The 22,491-nt window shown below is 38.5% G+C and overlaps 1 protein-coding gene across 3 annotated transcripts in view; it reads right to left on the bottom strand.

Annotated features, from left to right (window-relative positions):
- Nucleotides 1-298: 298 nt before the first annotated feature.
- Nucleotides 299-22,491, bottom strand: part of snx25 (sorting nexin 25) — a 70,557-nt gene continuing 48,364 nt past the window's right edge. The window contains exons 11-19 of one of the 3 annotated variants that reach the window (XR_010006419.1): nt 20,801-20,932; nt 19,070-19,210; nt 15,881-15,994; nt 13,322-13,486; nt 11,831-11,948; nt 10,317-10,383; nt 4,059-4,240; nt 2,668-2,785; nt 299-896 (exon numbers count right to left, since the gene is read on the bottom strand). Coding sequence is in view for 2 of the 3 variants with exons in the window: in XM_008111812.2 (XP_008110019.2) it covers nt 816-896; nt 2,668-2,768; nt 4,059-4,240; nt 10,317-10,383; nt 11,831-11,948; nt 13,322-13,486; nt 15,881-15,994; nt 19,070-19,210; nt 20,801-20,932 (1,101 nt within the window). In the remaining variant the exon portion in view is untranslated. Of the gene's footprint in view, nt 897-2,667; nt 2,786-4,058; nt 4,241-10,316; nt 10,384-11,812; nt 11,949-13,321; nt 13,487-15,880; nt 15,995-19,069; nt 19,211-20,800; nt 20,933-22,491 lie in introns of those variants that run through there. The other 2 variants (XM_008111812.2, XM_062981415.1) reach the window with 2 other exon arrangements.

Raw genomic sequence — 22,491 nt, 5'->3', positions numbered from 1 at the left:
TTGCATAAGATCAAGTAGAACTTTAATAGACCCTTTAAAAGTTGCATATTAAAAATAGCACAAGACAGCATCAGGAGGAGATGTGTAATTTAACTGAACTTGAAGCTTATCAGCAAGTCAAGTCATTCATACAGGGCTTAAGGCTGGATTGCTCACACTGTTTCAGAACATTAAAGATATGTTACAACCCCTTATCAAGATAATCACTGCCATTTTTTCTAAGAAGATCATTTTTTCTAAATTGACCCATTTTCAAGCTGTAGCATAGGAGGTGTGGTATAATTAAGAAGCATTCCAGTCTGGTTTTATTATTTATTGCTTACAAAGGCTCCAAACTATGGGAAATCTTTGGTAAAAATAAAAACAGTAAAATTTACACAATATCTTTACATATATTGCACAACAAGGCTCTTCAATACACAAGAAAATAGAGGATTGTTCATAATCCTCAGCAAGGAAATTAACTGTACAACATTCATTGATATACCACTAAAGCAAAAATGTCTTTCATAAATGTTTAAAATATTCTATAATTCTTACAAGTTATATTAACATTTACATTTCAATCTGCATCTTAAACGGAGTTATTCATATAACAATTTAAATAAAAGCCAGAAACTACACTTGCTGGCATTCTACCCTATCATCATCCATTCTTTTCAAGTCTTTGTTTGCTTCACATAAAATGCAAAGGAAAAAAAAATACTCTACAAATTGTCAGGAATCTTCAGTCAGCCCTCTGTGGAAAAGAGGGAAATAAGTTTCATGTCTATTATTAATAATAGACATTTCTCTAGTATTTTGCTTGTGCAGATTCAAACCTGGGCTGCTTTAAACTGTTCTAAATTAGTTCGCAACTCAGGGCACAGTTCAGTTAGCAGCAATTCCAATAATACCTGGAAAAAGAGAAGAGATGAACATTTTAGGTTTCCTCCTTGACTTGAAAATTTCAGTTTATGGTTGGGGAAGACAACCACCTATGGTAAAGGTAAAGGTTTTCCCCTGACATTAAGTCTAGTCATGTCTAACTCTGGGGGTTGGTGCTCATCTCCATTTCTAAGCTGAAGAGCCAGCGTTGTCCGTAGATATCCTGTGGCCGACATGACAGCATGGAGTGGTACCTATTGATCTATTCACATTTGCATGTTTTGAATTGCTAGGTTAGCAGAAGCTGGGGCTAACAGCGGGAGATCACCCCACTCCCTGGAATCAAACTGCTGACCTTTCAGTCAGCAAGTTCAGTAACTCAGCGGTTTCACCTGCTGCACCACTGGGGGCGCAAGACAACCACCTATGCTCCCTGTTTTTTCTCGTGATGTTTTCCTTTCAGAAGACCTGCCTTGTGAGAAGGAAAATGGGGCAGGAAAAGAGAGGGGGAAGATGTGGCCTTTGTAGCCAGGAGTTGGTTTTGCTCTCAGCTCGCCCTCCAACATCTGGAGAGAAGCGGGTATCTCTCAGCTGGCACTCTTAAAGCTGACTGAATCCCAACTAGAAGCACTAACTAAATGGGGCCGGCTTCTTCCCTACTCACTTTTCCAGTGGTAGTGGAGGCGGCAAATGGGAAGCCGGGTGTACTTTAAGATTTCGCTGAGTTCCAGCATCTGGATTCAGTTTTCTCCCAAAATGCTGGCTAAGTATGCCTGACTGGGTGAGAAAGGCATACTGGACAAAAGGTCACATGGATGTCCTCAAAATACATATGTAAACTTTCTATCTGTAGAATCATGCCATGATAATTACTGCTAACATAAGCAGAGTAATATATAATACTAGTGTCTTTCAAAATGTATTACACATATAGCAATGTACTTAACACTGTGTTGCCGAAGGCTTTCGTGGCTGGGATCACAGGGTTGTTGTATGTCTTTCGGGCTGTATGGCCATGTTCCAGAAGTATTCTCTCCTGACGTTTCGCCCACATCTATGGCAGGCATCCTCAGAGGCTGTGAGGCATGGATAAACTGGATGGAGGGACCCTTCCATCCAGTTTATCCATGCCTCACAGCCTCTGAGGATGCCTGCCATAGATGTGGGCGAAACAGCAGGAGAGAATACATCTGGAACATGGCCACACAGCCCGAAAGACATACAACAATCCAATGTACTTAACACTTTTTGGCTATGATAAATATTAGCTTTCCATTGCCTTCACATCTTCCTAGAGATTCTTAACCCTGAAAAGAGTGAAATCTTTTATTTGGTTTATGATGCTTTAAATTTAATTTGTATGAAAGTGTATGTTATATAATATCTGTTTCTTCTAACTACGGTACGTCGCTTTGAGTCCCACCCACCCTTCCTATCTATTAATGCTTGTTGAAAGTGAAAACATTCTATATAGGTACACCATGATTTGAGAAATTTCAGGAATTGGCAAGGTCCTCTAAATTAGTCCACCTGCTTTTCCTCATTTCAGCCATAACCCAGCTTTAAAGATACAAACTTTGGAAGAAATAAGGGGCCCAGCTTTGGATTTCTGCAGTGTATATTGCCCATTGCTAGCTAATCAGTTCTGCAATTATTCTAAACAGCAAGTATCTAATGCTGTAAGCAAAGAATACATGCTAAGAGCTAACGCTCAAATTATTGTTCAGATCTAAGGAAAGAAAGTAAATGTCTTCCACAGAGAAACCCACTATGCTTCAAAGCAGTGTGCTAACAACTCACATAAAGAAGATGCTTATTGGCCTTGGTTTCTTGAAGTGCATTGAATATTTTGATTATACCATGGCGAGCGTTTTGCTGTCCCACAAGATTCTGGAGAGTATCTGAAAAAAAGTGCAATCTGATTTTGACAATAACAGTATTCACTAAATCTATGTAGATACATATATGTACACTTTTACTCTTTTGCTCTGACATTCTGCTTCTCCGCCCCTATACATCTTGGGACTATATAGTAGAACACATATAGCGCTGCCACCAATACAGAACCTGATCCTAATTCGAAACAGACCTTCCCACAAATAATTTCAGCAGGTAAAGCAGCAATGTGGTTCAACCAAAATGGATCCTGAACCCGAGGAATCCAGTTTTAAATCTTTGCTCAGATAGTAAGTAGTACACTGTGAACACAGCCACATCAGATTTCTATTGTTTTCTTGAAGGCTTTCAAAATTAGAACTGATTTATTTTCATTTCAATACTGAAATTCTAGCAATACGTTATCACTAAGAATGAGACTAACATCTGTTTCATGCTCCACATACACTTTAACATTTGCTATTTAAAGATTAAGTGCTGGCTTTATATTGCTTTTTAAGATACTGTCGGTCAATTCACCCAGTAGTTTTATACTGATATTGTGACAAAGGAATCTTAGTAATAGTTTATATAATGAAGATTACATTAAGTTGGTTCTTAAAACAATAAAAATATACAACAAAAATATTAAGTTATCTGTTTTTTCTCCCATTGAAGCATTGCTAAAGAAATACACATCTAGAAGATTCCAACAAAGATAGGCTTTTATTTTCAATATGTGGGAATAATTAATTCACACAATATTGTCTCTTCAGTTCTCCTGTACGTTTTAAAATTATTATGTCAGAAGTGAATTGAGGCAGGTCGCTTCTGGTGTGAGAGAATCGGCCGTCTTCAAAGACACTGCCCAGGGAACGCCCAGATGTGTTACCATCCCATGAGGGGCTTCTCTCATGTCCCCACTTGGGAAGCGAGAGCTGACAGATGAGAGCTCACCCCGTCTCACGGATTCGAACCGCCAACCTTTAGGTCAGCAGTTCAGCCTGCACAAGGGTTAACCTATTGTGCCACCACGGCTCCCATATCAGCTAAATGTCATCCTGATTGATTCTGAAAGGAATAACTCAATAAATGATACTAGACAGATAGGAATGAATCCCTATAACATTTAAACAGGCCACGCAAGTATATATGTACTTGTGTGTGAAAATTAAATCTGTTTGTAAAAACAAAATGCATTGACCTGTAAAGATCTTTATTGTTCTCTAAAGGACTACAGAATTGGCAAGTGATGTTTGCTATTATGCTGTTGGTTACTCACACTCTCAGTATCATATTACATATGACGTTCTCACCTGGAATGTTTTCTAGTAATTTTTGCTGTGCTTTCTGCTTTATCTCCCGGCTTTGTTCTTCACTCTTGGGTTTTGTGCTGGATGCCAATTTTCCATTTGGCCAAAAAACATCACGGAATATGTTGATATAGTACACAAGCATTGCTTCACTGAAGATCCAATTTACAGTGTCACGAATTTGCCTTGAAATAGAAGTGATGAAAAAGAGTTAGACGCAATACGTTGCCTGACTAGACAAACATTTAGCACATTCTCAGATTTCAAGGGATAACTGTGTCTCGAACAACATAAATGGTTTCTGCTTGACATGATATTCGCCTAGGTAGTCATAGTTACAACTTGCTACCTAGACAACACAGGTAACATCTATCTGAATATTTATTTTACAAGTGCAGAAGGTAAAATCTGGAAAAGAATGAAATCAAATTGTAAGTGAAGGTAGGAAGGAGAAAGACAACAGGATGGACGGACAGTTCTTGTAATTGTGCAGGAATGTCTTGACCAATCTGTCAGAAGTGCCAAGATATAGCAGCAAGGTAGTCTTCTGACAAAGAGAGGCCGTTATCGTGGAGAAGGAGCAGTTCTGGATGAAGTGGGGATCTATGGTATTGATCCTGAGAGAGATATAAGAGTCAATGACCAGGATTTTCTTGACCACGATGGCATGGCTAGTATGCACTTGTCCCTGTCTTATTGACTCTTGTGATGATAAAAGGGAATGATGGAAAGACATTTACGATTGGACCTTTCCAGCTGAATAGAAACATATCTCTAGGAGAGACTCTGGGGCAGTAGATTCTGTACTGTTTGTTCTGGGGAGAAGCAAACACATTTATTGACAGAGTATCCCAGGGTCCAAACACATGGCAGACAGTGTCCGTTTGCAATCTCCATTTGCGGCATCTCACTGGTGTTCCAACTCAGAGAATCTGCTAGCAAGCGTTCTTCTCTTGGCACATGGATTGCTGAAGGCAGAATATGACATGGGATGCACCACTCCCAGGGAGTCATTGTGAGGTGAAGTGCGCTGGATTGTTCAAGTAGACGATCACAGTCGCATTGTGTCTGTCTATCTGAACAACTTTGCTGCATAGGAAATATCTGAAGAATGTTGATGTGAAATGGCAGCTCCTCCTGAGTTCATTTGCTCCTGACAGTGAGGCCTTTGCAATGCATTAAACATCACCTATAGCATGGGCTACAGAAGCAGAAAATGAATGCCTGTCTGAACATGTGTCATGCCTATCTACCAATGAAGGGATCAAGTTACTGCCCAAGGAATCTTCCCTTGGGGAGTCTATCATGGAATCGAAACAGTCCAAGAGCCATGCCTGCAGAGGTCTCATGAGGAGTCTGTTGAGTGGTGTGACTGCTGTATTAGAAGCCATGAATCTTAGGACAATTTGGATCTCCCAAGGAGTCACTTTTCAGTTGTAAATACATCTAAGAGTGGTTCTATGAAGAATGAGAAATCTGTCCTTTGGAGGGGAGTCGATTTGTGTGGGTAAATCAAGAAGCACACCTATCAAGATATAATAGAATCATGTGCAATTTCTTGTTGTTTACTGTGAGGTTCAAGTCCACCAGCACATTCAAGATCAAACAAATGTCTCTGATGAGCATTTGTGTGCATTTGCTATGAGAAGGCAATCATTGATATAAGGGAGAGGACAAAGTCTTGTTGATGAAACCAAACAGCCTTGCATTTGATAAACACATAATACATAGGTTGAAGGGAAAGACATGAAAATGAAATGCATGTCCCTTATTGAGAAATAGAGAAAGCGCTCATCTGATTTAAATGTGAAAATAGGTATCCTTTAGGTCCATTGTAACGACATATAGCTGCAAACATATAGAAGCTGGACTGTACTGATGACTTCAGGATGTAGTATATTGTTGCTAGTACAAGATATATCTGAAGTTGAATGTGGGCTTTCACATGGTAGTCCCTTGCCCCATTTACCATTTTGAAACCTATTATCTGAATGCTACACAGGAACAATCCACAACCATACATGTTTTCAAAGTTCAGTAATAGTCTTTTTTCAATTACATTTTCTTTTGAGAGTATTCTATCTACAATCTTCTATCATATCACCATAACTGTTGCACTTAAAGCAGTGTATTAGCAGAGTAGGTGTGCCCTTGAAGGTACTTTTGATTAACCCAACAGGCTTTTACAGTATTCCTTTCTTTCATATATTAATTGTATTCATATGTTTCTTATTCCATTTTTGTAATATTTAATGTATTATTTGCCATTGCCTTCATAGTAGTCAGATACTGCTTTGATCTGTGATAGTTGTTATTTTAAGGCAATGTATTCTGCATTTTCATTGCTCTGAAAACCTTAATATACCAGTAATCAAAGATAATAATTGTTCGCCTTCCAATGCCGAGGCTTCCCACGTTAAAAACAGTTCTGGAGTCCCTGGTCATACCATAGCAATTCAAGAAAAGAAATATGCACCCGAAATCCCCTTTGATACAGCTGTAAAAGAAATACAAATGATGTTCTTCTCCACTGTAAATAGCCACAGGCTACTTATCTGTGTTATATTCATGAGAGATTTGAATGGGACCAGAATTATCTAAAGTGATTTGAAATCTGTTCCTTGGCTTCAGCTACACCTGGTAACTATATTTCTGGAATTTGGTTTCAAACTTTCTATTCTTGCAGATAAAGGCTATTTTAGTTGACAAAAAAGTGTCAGAACAGCCCCTTTAATTGGGCTATCATTTCTGGATCATCTTTGTGGCAACAGCTAAAGTAAGAAAAAAAATATTGCTGCTCACATCCTTTTTTCCTTATGTGATAGCACTGCAGAAGTATCAGAATTGCTGACTTTGGGAAAAGAAATGGCATCATAAAACTTTCCTCCACACTTCACCAAGGTCAAGTCCAACTATGGTAGCTGCTTTCCTCATGTCCTGGCAGTAATCACCACCTCACTTTCAAGAACTCAGTTGACATTTCTCCCAACTATAACATTTTCTTTTGTCTAGTGTCCTCCTTTTTCTTTAAATGTGCAGTGTGTAGCAATTCCACCTTCCTGTCCTGTGAAGTTACAAAACAAGGCTCTCAGGTATTAACTATAATTTACCTGGTGCAGATGAGTCCTGTTGTTGATGACAACATAAAGATGGCTCTACTACTATTAACTCTACAGTTTCCTTTATCTGCATTCTGATAGGTAGCGAAAACCCCCTTCCCAAAAATGGGGATGGAATGAGATGTTTATCACAGTTCTGTAATGTGGGTCCTGAAGCTTTTTCCTTTTTGAAAAGCACCCCCAAAACTTCTGCACTTCATTTTCATAAGTATTTGCTTTGTTCACTGGTCCACTAGATACAGCACACATGACTAGGTCTTGGAGCAATGGTTTCGAATTACAGGAAAGAAGATTCCACGTGAACATTAGGAAGAATTTTCTGACTGTAAGAGCTATTCAGCAGCGGAACTCTCTGCCTCAGTATGGTAGAATCTCCTTCCTTGGAAGCTTTTAAACAGAGGCTGGATGGCCATCTGTCAGGGTATTTTGATTGTGCTTTTTCTGCATGGCAGTGGGTTGGAATAGATGGCCCATGTGGTCTCTTCCAACTTTATGATTCTATAATTCTGTGACTATTGTGTTGTTGGGAATAGCAACCTTCTACAAGTCTCCTTTACTAGTTGTTTGTTATGTGTAGAGTTGAGATTGCTTACTATATTGTATTTATTGGTATGTATTTTCCCTTAACTCTATGTTGTTTTGAGGTTGTGGAAGGGACTACAGACCATGTGACCTTGATCTTAGAATGTTCAGAGTGAGACTCCATTTTAGAATGTGTTTGAATCCGATGTTAGTTGGAGTCAGTGAAGTCAGATGAGTTGGTTGATGTCAGTTAGAGCAGGAGTATAGTCAGTATGCTGCAGTGAGATGTTCAGTTAATATATGATTCTGTTTGCAGGTACTACAGTTGAAATACAGTTGATGTATAATACAGAATAGTACAGAAGTCTGTATTCGTCAGTTAACATGAAACCAAGCAATGTACCTGTATGTTAAATACATGAAGTTTGTGAGTAAATCAACAATGTTAACTTTTAACGAAGGCTACTTATTTTTTGGTCTCTTGAGAGCATGATTTAAAAGAAATATACTTTATGGGAGAGTAGGTATTATTTTGGGCAACTGAAATAACACTTCTGAAGATCTGCTATATATTTTATGCATTGGCATATCTTTGTTCCTAATAGTTCAAAGAGACAACTAGTTATATCAGTCTAAGTACTGAGAAACCTAAATTGCCTTGCATGAATACTAGTGGAAATTTACCACTAAGGATAAAATGGACTCAAGCAAGTTTTTAACTCTTCTCAGGAAGATCATGCTTTACAAAAGGTTACAACCTCTAACAAGGTCATGCCTTTCCAAAAGGATATGATTATTCCAAATAATATGAATGCCAATTAATCTCCAAAAGGGTCACGCTTCCAAAAGGGTTTGGAGATTCCTGGTTTCCCCAATAGTGTGGTCCCTGAAAGATAGAGGCTCGCTACTCAGGTTGTTAAAGGACATGCCTAAATTCTGTTCAAATACATATTATGTCTATTAACATTAAGATACAGAAACCCATGATCCATGTGATAATTTTGGCTTCTCCCAAAGGAAGTAAAGCTCATAAAATGGAGCAAGTCTACAAGAGAGGTCTTCAAAATACAGTACTTGGGAAGCACTGCTCTGTAGAAAACATATGACCAGATCACAATTGTCCTGTGCTCCCTCTGGTGTTTTATAGATGCACTGTATTCTGCGTACAACCACAAGGTGTATACATTAAATGTAAAGTGCAAGATTTTGCATCCTGGCATCTTAGCTTTCCATTTTTTCAATCTAAAAACATTTCTAGTTCTTATATGTGGTTCATGCGATGCCCAACAAGGTTTCGCAATGCAAGCCTATGTATGGCGCAAGAGGATTTACTCCAAGGAAGTAAATTCAGTATTCCAAATTCCCCAAATCTTCAAGATAGTGCAAGTGGGCTGCTGGTGGTAAAAAAAAGAGACTGAGGATCTGAGGGATGAACTAATACCAACACTGCCACAAAAGTATTTTATTAGATATCTCTATGTACAGTATATGGTATAGATCAGTAGTTCCCAACCTTTTTTGACCAGGGACCACTTTGACCAGGGGCCACTCTCCAACATTAGTACCAAAAGGGTTATGAATCAGTTTTTGGTCAACTTTAGATTTGATTTGGCTATTTGGGGTGCTGATTCAAAAAATTGCATTGGATAGACCACATCAGCTCTGTAGAAAGGGGCAGAAATTAAATAAATAAGGAAGGAGGTTCACGGACAGGATTTTGGTTCTCGTGGCCCACTGCTGGGCCACAGCCCATGGGTTGGGAACCACTGGTATAGATATTCTAAAAAATTCTTGAGAGGTGGGGATTTTAATACAGAATACTTCTAGTCTCATACATTTCAAGTAAAAGAGAGCCGACCTATATAATGCCATCCTCAAATGCTCAAGAATGATCTGTGGAATTTGTTTACCCCTTCAATGGTGAGCAAAACAGAATTTTATCAAATAAGCAAATACAGTAGAGTCTCACTTATCCAAGCTAAACGGGCCGGCATAAGCTTGGATAAGCGAATATCTTGGATAATAAGGAGGGATTAAGGAAAAGCCTATTAAACATCAAATTAGGTTTTGATTTTACAAATTAAGCACCAAAACATCATGTTATATAACAAATTTGACAGAAAAAGTAGTTCAATATGCTGTAATGTTATGTTGTAATTACTATATTTACGAATTTGCACCAAAATATCATGATATATTGAAAACATTGACTACAAAAATGGCTTGGATTATCCAGAGGCTTGGATAAGCGAGGCTTGGATAAGTGAGACTCTACTGTACATGAGAATGCATACACAACAATTAAAATTTTCTTGGCATTTTCTTGCTTCTTGGCAGGGGGTTGGACTGGATGGCCCATGAGGTCTCTTCCAACTCTACTATGCTATGATTCTATGATCAAATTCTGGACTAGTTTGCCATAGAATTGAGTTTCCCATTTAGTTTAGACCTGATCACCTGCCGTATTTGATGTACAAAGGCTTAAAAATATAGGAACATTTAACTGGAATTTCAAAATGAAGCTTGTGAAAGAGATTTCTCTTTCAATTTTCACACCCTTGCTTCTCTAAACCAGCCACAAACAATGTCTCTAGAAACAGAAATAGTATAATGTACTCACTTGTTGATTGTTCTCCCAAAAGTGATTTGAACTAGTGCAATCAGTGTCTTCCTCACCCACTTAAACACTAAAACAAAGATAAGCAAGAAGAACACAGGAGTGAATACCAAGTATGCAGTAAGGCCTTACTCAATATTGATACTGCTTAACATCGAAATAAAATCATTGAGATTGATTATTCATGAGCATGCAGTGAGATTTCTCAAAGTGGTATCAGCTGCCAATTAAATGGATTCTAAAACCAATACAAACAGAATTTGGGGCAGAAGGAGTGTTCATCTACAATTAAAAATGTTTTTCAGTTCTATTAATTCATGTATCTCTTATTCCTTTTGACACATCTATTCAGAATACATTGCTTGCAATATTAACAGGTCAGACCTCCATATTTCCCTCCAAAGTGGGAAAAATATAAATAAAAACACATTTTTTAAAAAGTAAGAGAACATCTAAGAATCTTGAGCTCCTCCAGTCCCACTCAATGGTGAACAGCTGCCAGAAGTTGGCCATAGAATTATACTGGAGGCCTTAGAAGTTCCTAGAGAAATGTTCTTTCTCAGAATATATAGGTTCTGCAGCTTGATTCTATGATATAAGATGACTGCAGAATTGAACTGGAGGGATTAATATTTTACTCAAATCTACAAAAGTCAAATCCATATGTTTGGAGAGCTATGTTTTTTTTTGTCTTAATCTCTTTAAAAATCTAAATATTTGGATAAAGTAAAGGTAAAGGTTTCCCCTTAATATTAAGTCTGGTCATGTCCGATTCTGGGGGGATGATGCTCATCTCAATTTCTAAGCCGAAGAGCTAGCGTTGTCTGTACACCTCCTAGGTCATGTGGCTGGCATGACTGCATGGAACAATGTTACCTTCCTACCAAAGTAGTACCTACTGATCTACTCACATTTGTATGTTTTCGAACTGCTAAGTTGGCAGAAGCTGGGGCTAATAAAGAAAGCTCACCCTGTCAGAGAATTTGAAGCATCGAGCTTCTGACCAGCAAGTTCTGCAGCTTAGTGGCTTAATCCGCTGCGCCACCTTGACCCCATAATCTTTGGATACAATTCTTAATTTTCTTTCATGACTAGTATCTTATCTCAACAGTGTGGTTATTTAGCCTGCTCACCCGTTCCAGTTTTATCACCACTTAATCTTTATTAGAGAGCACTGGCATGCCAGAGAGAGGTTAAGCAGTACTCCAGTATTATACTAGATGCCACTTGCTGGCCTCCCAAGGTTTGGGTGCTGTCTGATGTGGGTTGTTGATTAAGTATTGGCCTCTGCAAGTATTCCACACACACTCAGGCCACTTTTCAGTGAGATGCTAACATGTATAATGGGTCAGACCATGTGGCAAACATTTGAAAAATGAAACAAGGTTCCTGTAAAATGTTTACATGTGCAAGCATTTTACCCATAGATTATAGTAAAAAAATAAACCCCTCTCCCCCATATTAAAGAATCTCATAGAAAGCATTTAATATGGAAATACATTAGCTTCACTGCATACTTCCTCGCAGCTCAAAAATCTCGCCTATCAGCATGAAGCAAGGCTCAGCAAGAGCATCCCGTTTGCCATCCACATCCTCTCCGTAGTCTGAAAGATAGTCATCCTCTTCGACTTCTTCCTGAACAAGCCATACAAATAACAGAGGGATGAGAGATTGGGTTAAATAAGGGTGATCCTTTTTGCTCCCCCTCTAAGAAAGCAATCTTTGGCTGTGCTGTAATTTGGAATATTTATTTTTCATTGTGACAGACACAGAATACTTTCTCCTAGTAATTGTTATTCTCTCATACTCTGAGAAAAGATATACAGACTGTGTGCATTCTATGGTGACCTTAAGGCGATCCTACAGTATCATGTGGCTTTCTTGGCAAGATTTCTTCAGATGAGTTTTGTAATTAGTCTCCTTAAGGCTGAGAGGCTGCACATACTCCTAATTATATCTATGCTATCTTCAGGAAAGTTTGTGTGACAGAAAGAGGGCACCATTATTTTTACTATAACTTGGAAGTATTTTTCAGTTGATAGAACTGTGTATTCAGGTGAAAGACAAGTGTTGAAATGACAAGATATGGAATAATGTACATGCATGTGTAAATCTGCTTGCTAGAATTTGGCCACTCACTGTAGTTATCTCTTCAGGTTGTGAGATCCCACTCAACTGCTCTACATGATATCCAGTTCTTCACTATTAGCATCATTTCAACAGTTCCCTGCTTCATTGCCAATGAATCAATGAGATGATACAATTCCACAGCCATGTGTATAATGAAGGAGAAGGAAGCAGTTTCTATTTTGAGAGTAATGGCTCTTATATATTGATAGCTGTATTCTGTGCTATCTTGCTCATATTTAAGGTAAAGATTTTCCCCTGACATTAAGTCTAGTCGTGTGCAATTCTGGAGGTTGGTATTCATCTCCATTTCTAAACTGAAGAGCCGGCGTTGTCCGTAGACACCTCCAAGTTCATGTGGTTGGCATGACTACATGGAGCTTTCCCACTGAAGCGGTACCTATTGATCTACTCACATTTGCATGTTTTCTAACTGCAAGTTTGGCAGAAGCTGAGGCAAACAGCAGATTCGGTCAGCAAGTTCAGCAGCTCAGCGGTTTAATCCGCTGTGCCACCGGGGGCTCCTGCTCTTATTTACTGGCCTATATTTTTAAACTGAGTATGAAATTGATTGAGCCTGGGATTTTATAAGGGCCTAAAGGGTTCTCTTTTACAGAGAACAATCTTTGTGTGTGCAAATCCATTTGAAATTAAAAGTATTTTTTTCTCAAGAAGGCTCAACCAATAGCTGTTATTAGTAAAATATGGATATCAGGCACACCAGGATTTGTATATTTGTGAGTAACCTAAATGATAATTTATAGAGAACTTTTAACACGTTGAAAATTCACTTAGTGATGTGGATAGTCCAACTGGGATGACAGCAATGTGTTTCCTGGGGGACTTCTCTTTCCCCCAGATACTCTTCTTTGCACACTCACCTCCTGATGAGAAAAGAAATCACCAGGAAGCCTTTCCAAGAAAGAAGAAAGTGAAAAAGAAGATTTCTTTCCTTGTACATCCATGACCTTGAGGTGTTCTGGAGAAGGGCTTAAAAAGGCATAAAGAGCTTCACTCTGACAGAGCCTTTCATCGGAAAGCAATTTCTGTGGAAAGAGACAGAAGGCAGACTATTTCAAGAGACAGCAATTGTAGGGTTGCTTTTTGTATAAGCAGGAAGCAACTCATGAGCAGAGCTGACGAGGGCAAAAACTGTTGATTAGCACTGTCCGTGTTTGCAAGTCCTGACAGAGTGGCTTCTAGAATCAAATGATTTCCATTGGCTTCTAAGCACACTCCCGGCAAGTGAATTAAGTGAAAATTGGCACTTGTGATAAGACAAAGGAGAAAGCAGGTTGCTTTGATGTGAGAGGCAGGCCTGAGAAGCAATTATAGGGCAATTTGTAGAAACTACCAATACCAGCAGCAGCCCATTGGAGGCAGACCATTGGATAGTTATAGAGACACTGCACCACTTTAAAATCTCAGGGTGAGGTGCCTTTCCTATTTGGACTGCAAACTGCTAAACCTGCCCTAACTTTCAGTGGCTCTATATCAATTGTGTGTAATGGGATGGGAATTTCTTGCCTCAACCTATTGTCACCGCCTTCATTACCTAATAATCTCCAATAAAGTCCCTAATAAAGGCAGGTTTGCTTTCCTTGCTTTTCTCCCACCGTTTTTTTTCCAGGCTGCATTCCGTCTTTTTCCTCATTTATATTCCGCTTGCTATCTGTATTCGTGCAGATGTAAAATCAGCAATGCAATTTATATACCCCATTGTAAACCCTCAAATAAACAAGAGTCTCTCCTTCTCTTTAGTTTCTCATAAGAATATTTCTGCTGCACATTTTTCAAAGGAGATGAAAGGAATTTTTTGTTCCATACCCATGTTTTACCCCCAACTTATTCATGGGTCATAGCAAAATCCATAATGTTGGCACCAGGACTACACTTGACTTATACATGACACTGATTTATATATGGGTATATACAATAATTTGAATAGCTATTTCATGCACACAAATGCAGACGCACCCTTCAAGTGGGTTTTAAAATCATACTCCATAATTGCTTCGACTTGGTATATATATTAAAATTTTAGCTGTGAAGTCTCTAACTCTATCAAGCTATTGCCAATTATTTTTTTCTTCACACAAAGCACAGCTGTACATTTCATACACTCCGAAACAAGCTGTAGGAACCTCTCCCCTGAAGAGTCTTGCCAAATGTAATTTTTATTTTGGCGTTTAAAAAATAGAAGTGTAGAACTCCTTGACTGCATTCCACTGCAGATTCAGAATTTCATTTAGTCTCTCAGCAGGGCAGCCTATACAAAATGTGTAGCTGTATTTCTTTGGGGGATTGGAAAAAGAAGACATAACGATCAGTGCGGGAGAATCATAGTTGGCAGCGAGATGAAAATGTAATCAAATGGCAGGTTTTTTTTTAAGTACACTGTAGAATGACAGAATCCATCAAAAATGTGTCAGGGGAAGAAAGACCTTTTTAAATAACTGGTTCATACACCACATGAAGAAATTAAAAGCTAGGCACGAGAGAGGACATGTTTTTCAGTATCCAAACTGCCCCATACGACAGAGGTAGGCACTAGATTAGTGTCTTTTTTCTCTCTCAAGAAAAACTAAGTGAAACGAATATCACAGCTGTTCATTAGTTAGGACTGTACTACACATGAAGTAAGATAACACAGGTCTGCCATCAGCAACCAACTCTGAATTTCTGGCAAATGAACTTATTCAATTTGAGTTCCATGAACACTAGTTTATAATGCTTTATATGCCAAAGTATACCTTTAAAATAACAAAAACTGTATGCTAAAAAACATAGTCTGAATAGGAAAAAAGTCAGTCATACAACATCTCACTAATGAGACATAAATTAGTCAGAACTAACTTTTCTTGACTGATTTCTGTAAGAATTGATAATAACTTTCTTTCTTGTAGCTTAGACCAGTGTGGTCCAACCTGCAGCCCGCCAATTCATTTTTGTTGGCCCTTGCCCTTCTTACTGCTTTAAGTTTTTAAGAAACATTTTCGTTCTGGAATGTCTCTGGCCCTCACATTCCTATACTAAAGTTTGATTGGCCCTCGGGTAACTAAAGGTTGGACCACACTGGCTTAGACCATAGGGTCCAGAGATATCAGGAGGAAAAGGTCAGAACATGAAGCCTAGAAACTGAAGTCCATATACAAAAAATCAGGAAGACATAATAATAATAATAATAATAATAATAATAATAATAATAATAATAATAATAATAATAATAACAACTTTATTTTTATATCCCGCCACCATCTCCCCACGGGGATTCAGGGCAGCTTGCATGGGGCCAAGCCAGACAACACAATTAAATAAAGTAGACAAAAACATAGTGCACAATTCATAGTATAAAATAGATAAAAGTGCATAGTTCTGAGCTATCAAAAGGAAAATAGAAGATATGCCTCAGTGGTTGATGATCTCTTAGGAGTTCTTACCTGTAAGAAGTTATTTAATTGGTTCTTAGACTTTTCCAAGAATTTCTGGTCTACAGATTTAAAGGGCAGTTTGCTGAGTGAAGGCAACTGATTTTTCTTTAATGATGGGAAGCACTAGATGGGAAGAAAAAATCCAATTACTTCTCAATATGCACTTGCTCATCAAAGTACAAGGTGCAATGGGTGAAAAGGAAGACAAAGATGAGACTGCTGATCTTCATTTCCTTTGCACAATTCTTTCAATAAATGAAAGAACAGCAGCAATTGCTCTAGATGCAAGTCAGTACTGAACTGAAGCTGATTTGAGTGATCACCTTTCCACAATTCAGGGTAGAACTGAGTATCAAGCCAGTAAATTAAGTTAAATTAAACAAGGAGAAATGAGTTGCTTAACATTCAGTTTCATTACCATCTGTCTTTATGCATTTCTGCTTCTAGAACTGTAGTGAAGTGAGGTGGGGATATTAAACAGTATAAATTTATGTCCTATCATACTGAGAACCACAGCAGAATACAGAACTATGACAGTACACATTAACACAAGACACCCTACAGCAGGAATATTTTCTCTGAAAAAATAACCTTCATTGACTGGGCTACCAAAAAGTATGTATGCATACACCCAAAATACCAAGATGATGTATTCCTGGCTCACATCTCTCCTGATAGCACTAAAAATGTTAATCAATACACATAATAAAAGCGAAAATCTGTATGTTTGTATGTGGAACAGGTGTCTGCTCACACAGACAGCATCCGGCCTCCACAAACAGGCTATTGTTCCCAGTGCTGAAGAGCCACCAAGTCACTCCCTCCCAGAACATTGCAGGTTACAGCGAGCACATTTCAGAGTTCCTTTCTCTTCCATTTGCATGACTCCGTTCACTGCCACTCCCTTAACCATTTCCTACCTTTTTCTATGGCACACAGCAAACAGAGGAATTGATTAGCAACTGAACAAACTAGAGAGGTTTGGGGAGAATTCCCCATGATTTAGAAGAGTTGGAGGGACTGGGATGTATAGTTCACCTGCAAACTAAGAGCACTTGCCATACAGACTCAACATGACCAAACTTGAATACTGGTGGGGTTTGGTGGTGACTGACCTTGACATCCAGGAGTTATAGTTCATCCGTATTCAGAGAACACTGAACCCATCTGATGATAGATCTGGACCAAACTTGGCACACAAATTTAACATGGCCAACTGGGAATACTGGTGGACTTTGGAGGTGACTGACCTTTATTTCTGGGAGATATATTTCACCTATATTCCGTGAGCCCTCTGAACCCACCAATGACAGATCTGGACCAAACATGGCACACAGACCCAATGCTGCCAACTTGGGGTGACTGACCTTGGCATCAGAGTTATGGTTCAAACATATTGAGAGAACACTGAACCCAGCAAGTAATGGATCTGAACCAAACTTGGCACACAGATCCAACATGGCCAACTGTAAATACTGGCAGGCTTTGCGGGTGATTGACCTTGGGATCAGAGAGTTATAGTTCACCCGTATTCAGAGAACACTGAACCCAGCAAGTGATGGATCTGGACCACAATTTGGCACACAGACCCAACATGGCCAACTGTAAATACTGGCAGATGTTTCAGGAAGATTGCCCTGGGAATCTGGGAGCTGTAGTTCACCCTTATCCAGAGAACACTGAACCTAGCCAACGACGGATCTGGACCAAACTTACCACACAGACCCAACACAACCAGCTTTGTATACTGCCGGGGTTTGGAGGTGATTGAATTTGGCATCTGGAAGTTACAGGTCACTCGTATTCAGAAAACATTGAACACAGGCAATGTCAGATCTCGACCAAACTTGGCACACAGACCCAATATGGCCATCTATGAATACTAGCAAGGTTTCGGAATGATTGCCAATGAAATTTGGGAGTTGTAGTTTACCCTTATCCAGAGAACACTGAACCCAGCAGATGATGGATCTGGACCACATTTGACGCACAGACCCAACATGTCCAACTGTTAATACTGGGGGAGTTTTGGGAGGGCTTACCCAAGCATTTGGGGAATTGTAGTTCACCCACATTTTTATACATTTATCAATGGGAGCATTCATAAAAAAAAGCAAAAGCAAAGACTGAGGTAAAGAAATAGTGTAACATATGACAAAAAACAAACAAGGCCCTTTTCAAATAACCTGGGCGCCACTGGGTACCCAAGCTAGTAAGCTATAAAGAGCAATCTAAGAAGTATCATTGAGGTATAATTCATTCTTGTGTTTCTTCTATATCATATTTTACTCTGTCATTATCACATATTTTTCAATATGCTTTCAGCATTCACAGAAAGCAGAAGAAACAGTTGTTTTTTTAAGGAAACAAACAACTGAATACAATTTCCATCATTAAACTTCCTTTCTTCCTCTGCCACAAGCCCAATTCAGTTTCTCTTATCACATCTAATTTGACACTTATTATACTATATTATTATACTAGTGTTCACACTAACATAGTTGGCCTTTTTATTGTACAAATAGTATTGTACTTGCACATATGGTATTCCTAAAAACTTCTCATGAATACTCAGTGGAAAGAAATTAAAACATGCTTATATCGTTAGAGTTTGAAAAGGTTACTTTTTTGAGAACTACTAGCCTCCTCCACCCAACATGATAAACTAAGTAGCCAGATTCCCAACCACCCAGAGGCCAAGCTGGCTGAGATATTTTGGAAGTTCTGGTCCAGGCTTGCATACTATAGTGACAAGAGAACTAAATAGGAACGTATTCTAGATCCCAGACTTTCTTGTGCAAGAAAAGCAGTAACAATGGCCAAGAGGAGCGGGGGGAGACAGTTACTAACTGCCCACCAGACACTGGTCAAGGTCCTATTTCTTAAATACCTGCTACCTTCTCCTCCTGTATAATTATGCCAGCAGAGCGTAGAGGATCATATCCCAAAAGCAAGCCTTCCAAATTCTACTATGCTCCTTCCATTCACAAGAAAACAATTCATTGTTTATGAATGACGATCAACATGCAAAAAAGCATTGCTTCTGAGATAACGTTTCCTGGTCCACACAAGCGCTATTAAGTTTGAAGTCAAAGTCTGTCTTAAAGAACCTTGCTCTTTGCAAGGAGCAGGAACCTTGAAGATAAAGGAGATGGCTCAACACAACATTAACATCAATTTCCCACCATCTCTTTATACCTCACTGAGTTTCCGGTGCAGGCTTTGGAACTCGCTGAGTTTTCGGAGAACTATCCATTCCTTTGCTTCAATGCCACCGATCTCTTGTAAACTCACCATGACAGAGTAGCAGGGCACTTGTTCGCCATTTTCTTCTATGACCTAAACAATGACAGGATTACAGAATATTTTATGTACAGATATTACTGGAAAAGAGCAAATATTGACACAAAGTTTTTCAAATTATTCAGCAAACGGCTAACATTGCCTTGATAGGTACATACACTAGAAACATAGTCCTAGGAACATCCCTCAGGTTCCACAATCTGATTATCAACAATTCAAAGTTATTTTTTTAATGCAAAACTACCTTTACAAGAATGAGATGGAACTCCAGGGCATGCTAGCCACTAAGTTTCTATCACTACATTCCCCAGAAAGGCTCGGAGATTCTTGGTTCCATCCCTAACTCAGTTACGTGGCCCAGAATAATATCAACGTAACAACCAAAGCTACTGAAAAAGAAGGTATAGTATAGCAGAATTGCACTCCATCAGGCCCTTTCTTGGTGTAAGTTATTCAACAGAGTGGAACTTCTAAGACTGTTTCAATTCCCAAAGCAGACTAAAAAGTTCCAAACAATGCTATCTCTTTTTAGTCCACACTGTAGATAAGATTCTTTGGTACACAAATCTACCAAAGCCAACAACATAGTATTTTCAGCTCTCAGCAAGTGTTCATAAGGTTGGAGGACTGCAATACACACAAACCAGAAAGAGAGGGCACATTAAATTTAGACTCCTTGACGTATTTTTAAATATTTTTAGCTGAAGCTACTCTTACAGTTAGACAAGCCTCACACTGAGGTGGTGCCTTCACATGAAGGCTGCATATTTTATCCCCATGGTTTTACCGCCCCTTCTTGAACCGCAGCCATTGCGCACGGGTCCCCAAGTGTAGTTGCCAAATGGTGCCTCCCCAATATGCATGCAATATGCATTATAAAATGCAAAGTTGGATGGCAAGGCATTGGATTATTTCTCCTTAAACATTCTTCATTAGTTTAAAACAACTCATTTTGACTATTTTTGTACTGTATTTTCAATATTTAACTAGTTTGACAATGTTTGCTCATCACAGGTACCCTGGCTATTGTGTGAGTGTGTGGGAACATCTTTCCCCCAGCATCTTAATTTGAAAGCCAAATCAAGAGGGCATCTCAGCCTTTAAATTTTGGGTATGCATGAAGGGCTACAGTGAGTGAGTAAAACTAGGTGCCACTTCCTTTTTCACCTCAATTCTACTGTATCATTCCATCACATTTGGAAGTACAGTACTTGATCCTGGCCTGCATAAATTAAAAGACAAACAAGCAGTATACATTTGAAGGCAGTCCTTTCATTCCTGTTGTGTTCCTCATTTTGCTCACATGACAAACAAGCCAGAAAGCTTTTGACATTGCATATAATTGCATACAAACCTGGGCTACAGTTAATTATTTTAAAAAACTAACAAAAATCCGATTTAAAAAAAAACCCAGTAGTAATCAGAAAACTGAATCAGAACCAGAACCCTGAAATTGACATCACAAACAACTATGGATACTTGTGTGTATTCACACTAAAATGGGAAGTGGGACCCACAACAAGCTACAGCTGTAATCCTGTATCACTCAGTGCAGAGTAGTCAGTCCCCATGTGGAATCATGCATGACCAGAAGGCTCCACTCATTTCAGACAAGAACAGCTATACCTCACTAGTATTTATAAAGGCTTTCCACATGCCAAAATTCTCACACCACCAATCTGTTCTTTCAATATGTAACTGAAGGTCACTGTGTTCTCTCTCCATCAGAGTGATTTCGTCCTTCAATTTAGAAACAATCTGCCAAGGGAAAAATACAATTGTTACCATAGATTATCATACCGTGATAATTTTGTGCAATTAATGTGGGTGTCCACTCTGGCACACATGGTAAAACCAAGAAAAAATGCAAACAGAAAGAAGAATATAATAATTCTTTTAAAAATGTAAGGAGGTAGGTTAAATGTGTAATAATAGCTCTCCGAACTTTGTATATCTACACAACTCTAGTTTGGCATTGCAGGTGTATTACTTAAAAGATTAAATATAATTTTGAAGTGAAAACTAAATTAGGCCATGAAATACAATGCTGTATTAATATTTACTGTGGGCTCATGGGAAAAGGTAAGGAGGTTGCAATAAAATAAAATAAAAACTTTATAAAGACACAGTGATTAAAGATTATGTAGCAGTAATTGAATAAGATACATTCGAAGAAAAACATGGCTAGGCATATAGAAAAATATAAACAGCAAGAAAAACAGTCTTGCTATCTAAAATACAATTATGAAGAGACAACCAACCATAGACTAGGCATCTGGCATACTAAAAACAACTGCCAATTTCTACACTACATTTTAAGGGGAACACATAGAAATCTCGTGTTATGCCACACAGCTTTAACACAGACAAAAGCATGTGTTCAGACCTATACATCTCAGATGCCTGAACCCAAATGCTTGATTCAGCTGTGAAATATTGTTACAATCATTCTTTTGACAGTGTGAAGTAGTTTGAAAATGTAATGAGGTGCCCACACCAGATTACCACAATTTATTAAATAACATGATAGATTTGTATATGTGATCAAACATAATGAGATAAATAGCTAGCAACAGTATTTGGTCACCAATTCCTAATTAGAAGTATGATTACACCAAGAGGTAGACAAACAACCAGTTTACATATCAGATTATAGAACTGCTACAAATGGCCTAAAATTGAGTTTACTGGCTCAACTCACACAGTGAGTTGACTACATCAAAACACATCTTCCTCTCAGATGAGAGTTAGGGGATACATTGACATACTTTCATGGTGCTCCCACCAAAAGAATGTGCTCAAAAGAAAGAGTTTCATGATCCGTCATGTCATAACTATCATTTGTTTGTATGTATGTATGAATGAATGAAGGAAGGGGTAGAGTGAAAAGAAAGCCACTTTACAATGGGGACATAGTAATGTCACCTGCTTCATCTACGGTATTATAGGATTTTCTTCTTCTTCTAGGAATAGGCAACAAATGGCACTTTTCAAAAACAATTACAATATTTTATGTAATTGTATAAACAGGAAGTGAACACCAGATTTTAAATTTTTTTCAGTGACATTATCAGTAAAGATAAGATTTGTTCTGACCAGATTATTTAAAACAGGCACCACAAAGGAGGCAGTCGTATTCCATTTTATGCTTCAGCTTATTGAAACATAGAGGAATAAATACCCTAATCATAATGGAGCTGGTCAGTCATGCAAAGTAGAGTTAGCCTTTGTTAAAATGTACATGAAAACTAGACATAACCAAAGAACTGAAGAAACAGCACAAGCTACTAGGTGGTACTTTTGATTACCAAACACAC

This window comes from Anolis carolinensis, chromosome 5 (genome assembly GCF_035594765.1).
Source record: "Anolis carolinensis isolate JA03-04 chromosome 5, rAnoCar3.1.pri, whole genome shotgun sequence".
NCBI lineage: Eukaryota > Metazoa > Chordata > Lepidosauria > Squamata > Dactyloidae > Anolis > Anolis carolinensis.
The sequence above is the reverse complement of the archived record's forward strand: the minus strand, read 5'-3'. Positions and strand labels throughout refer to the sequence as shown.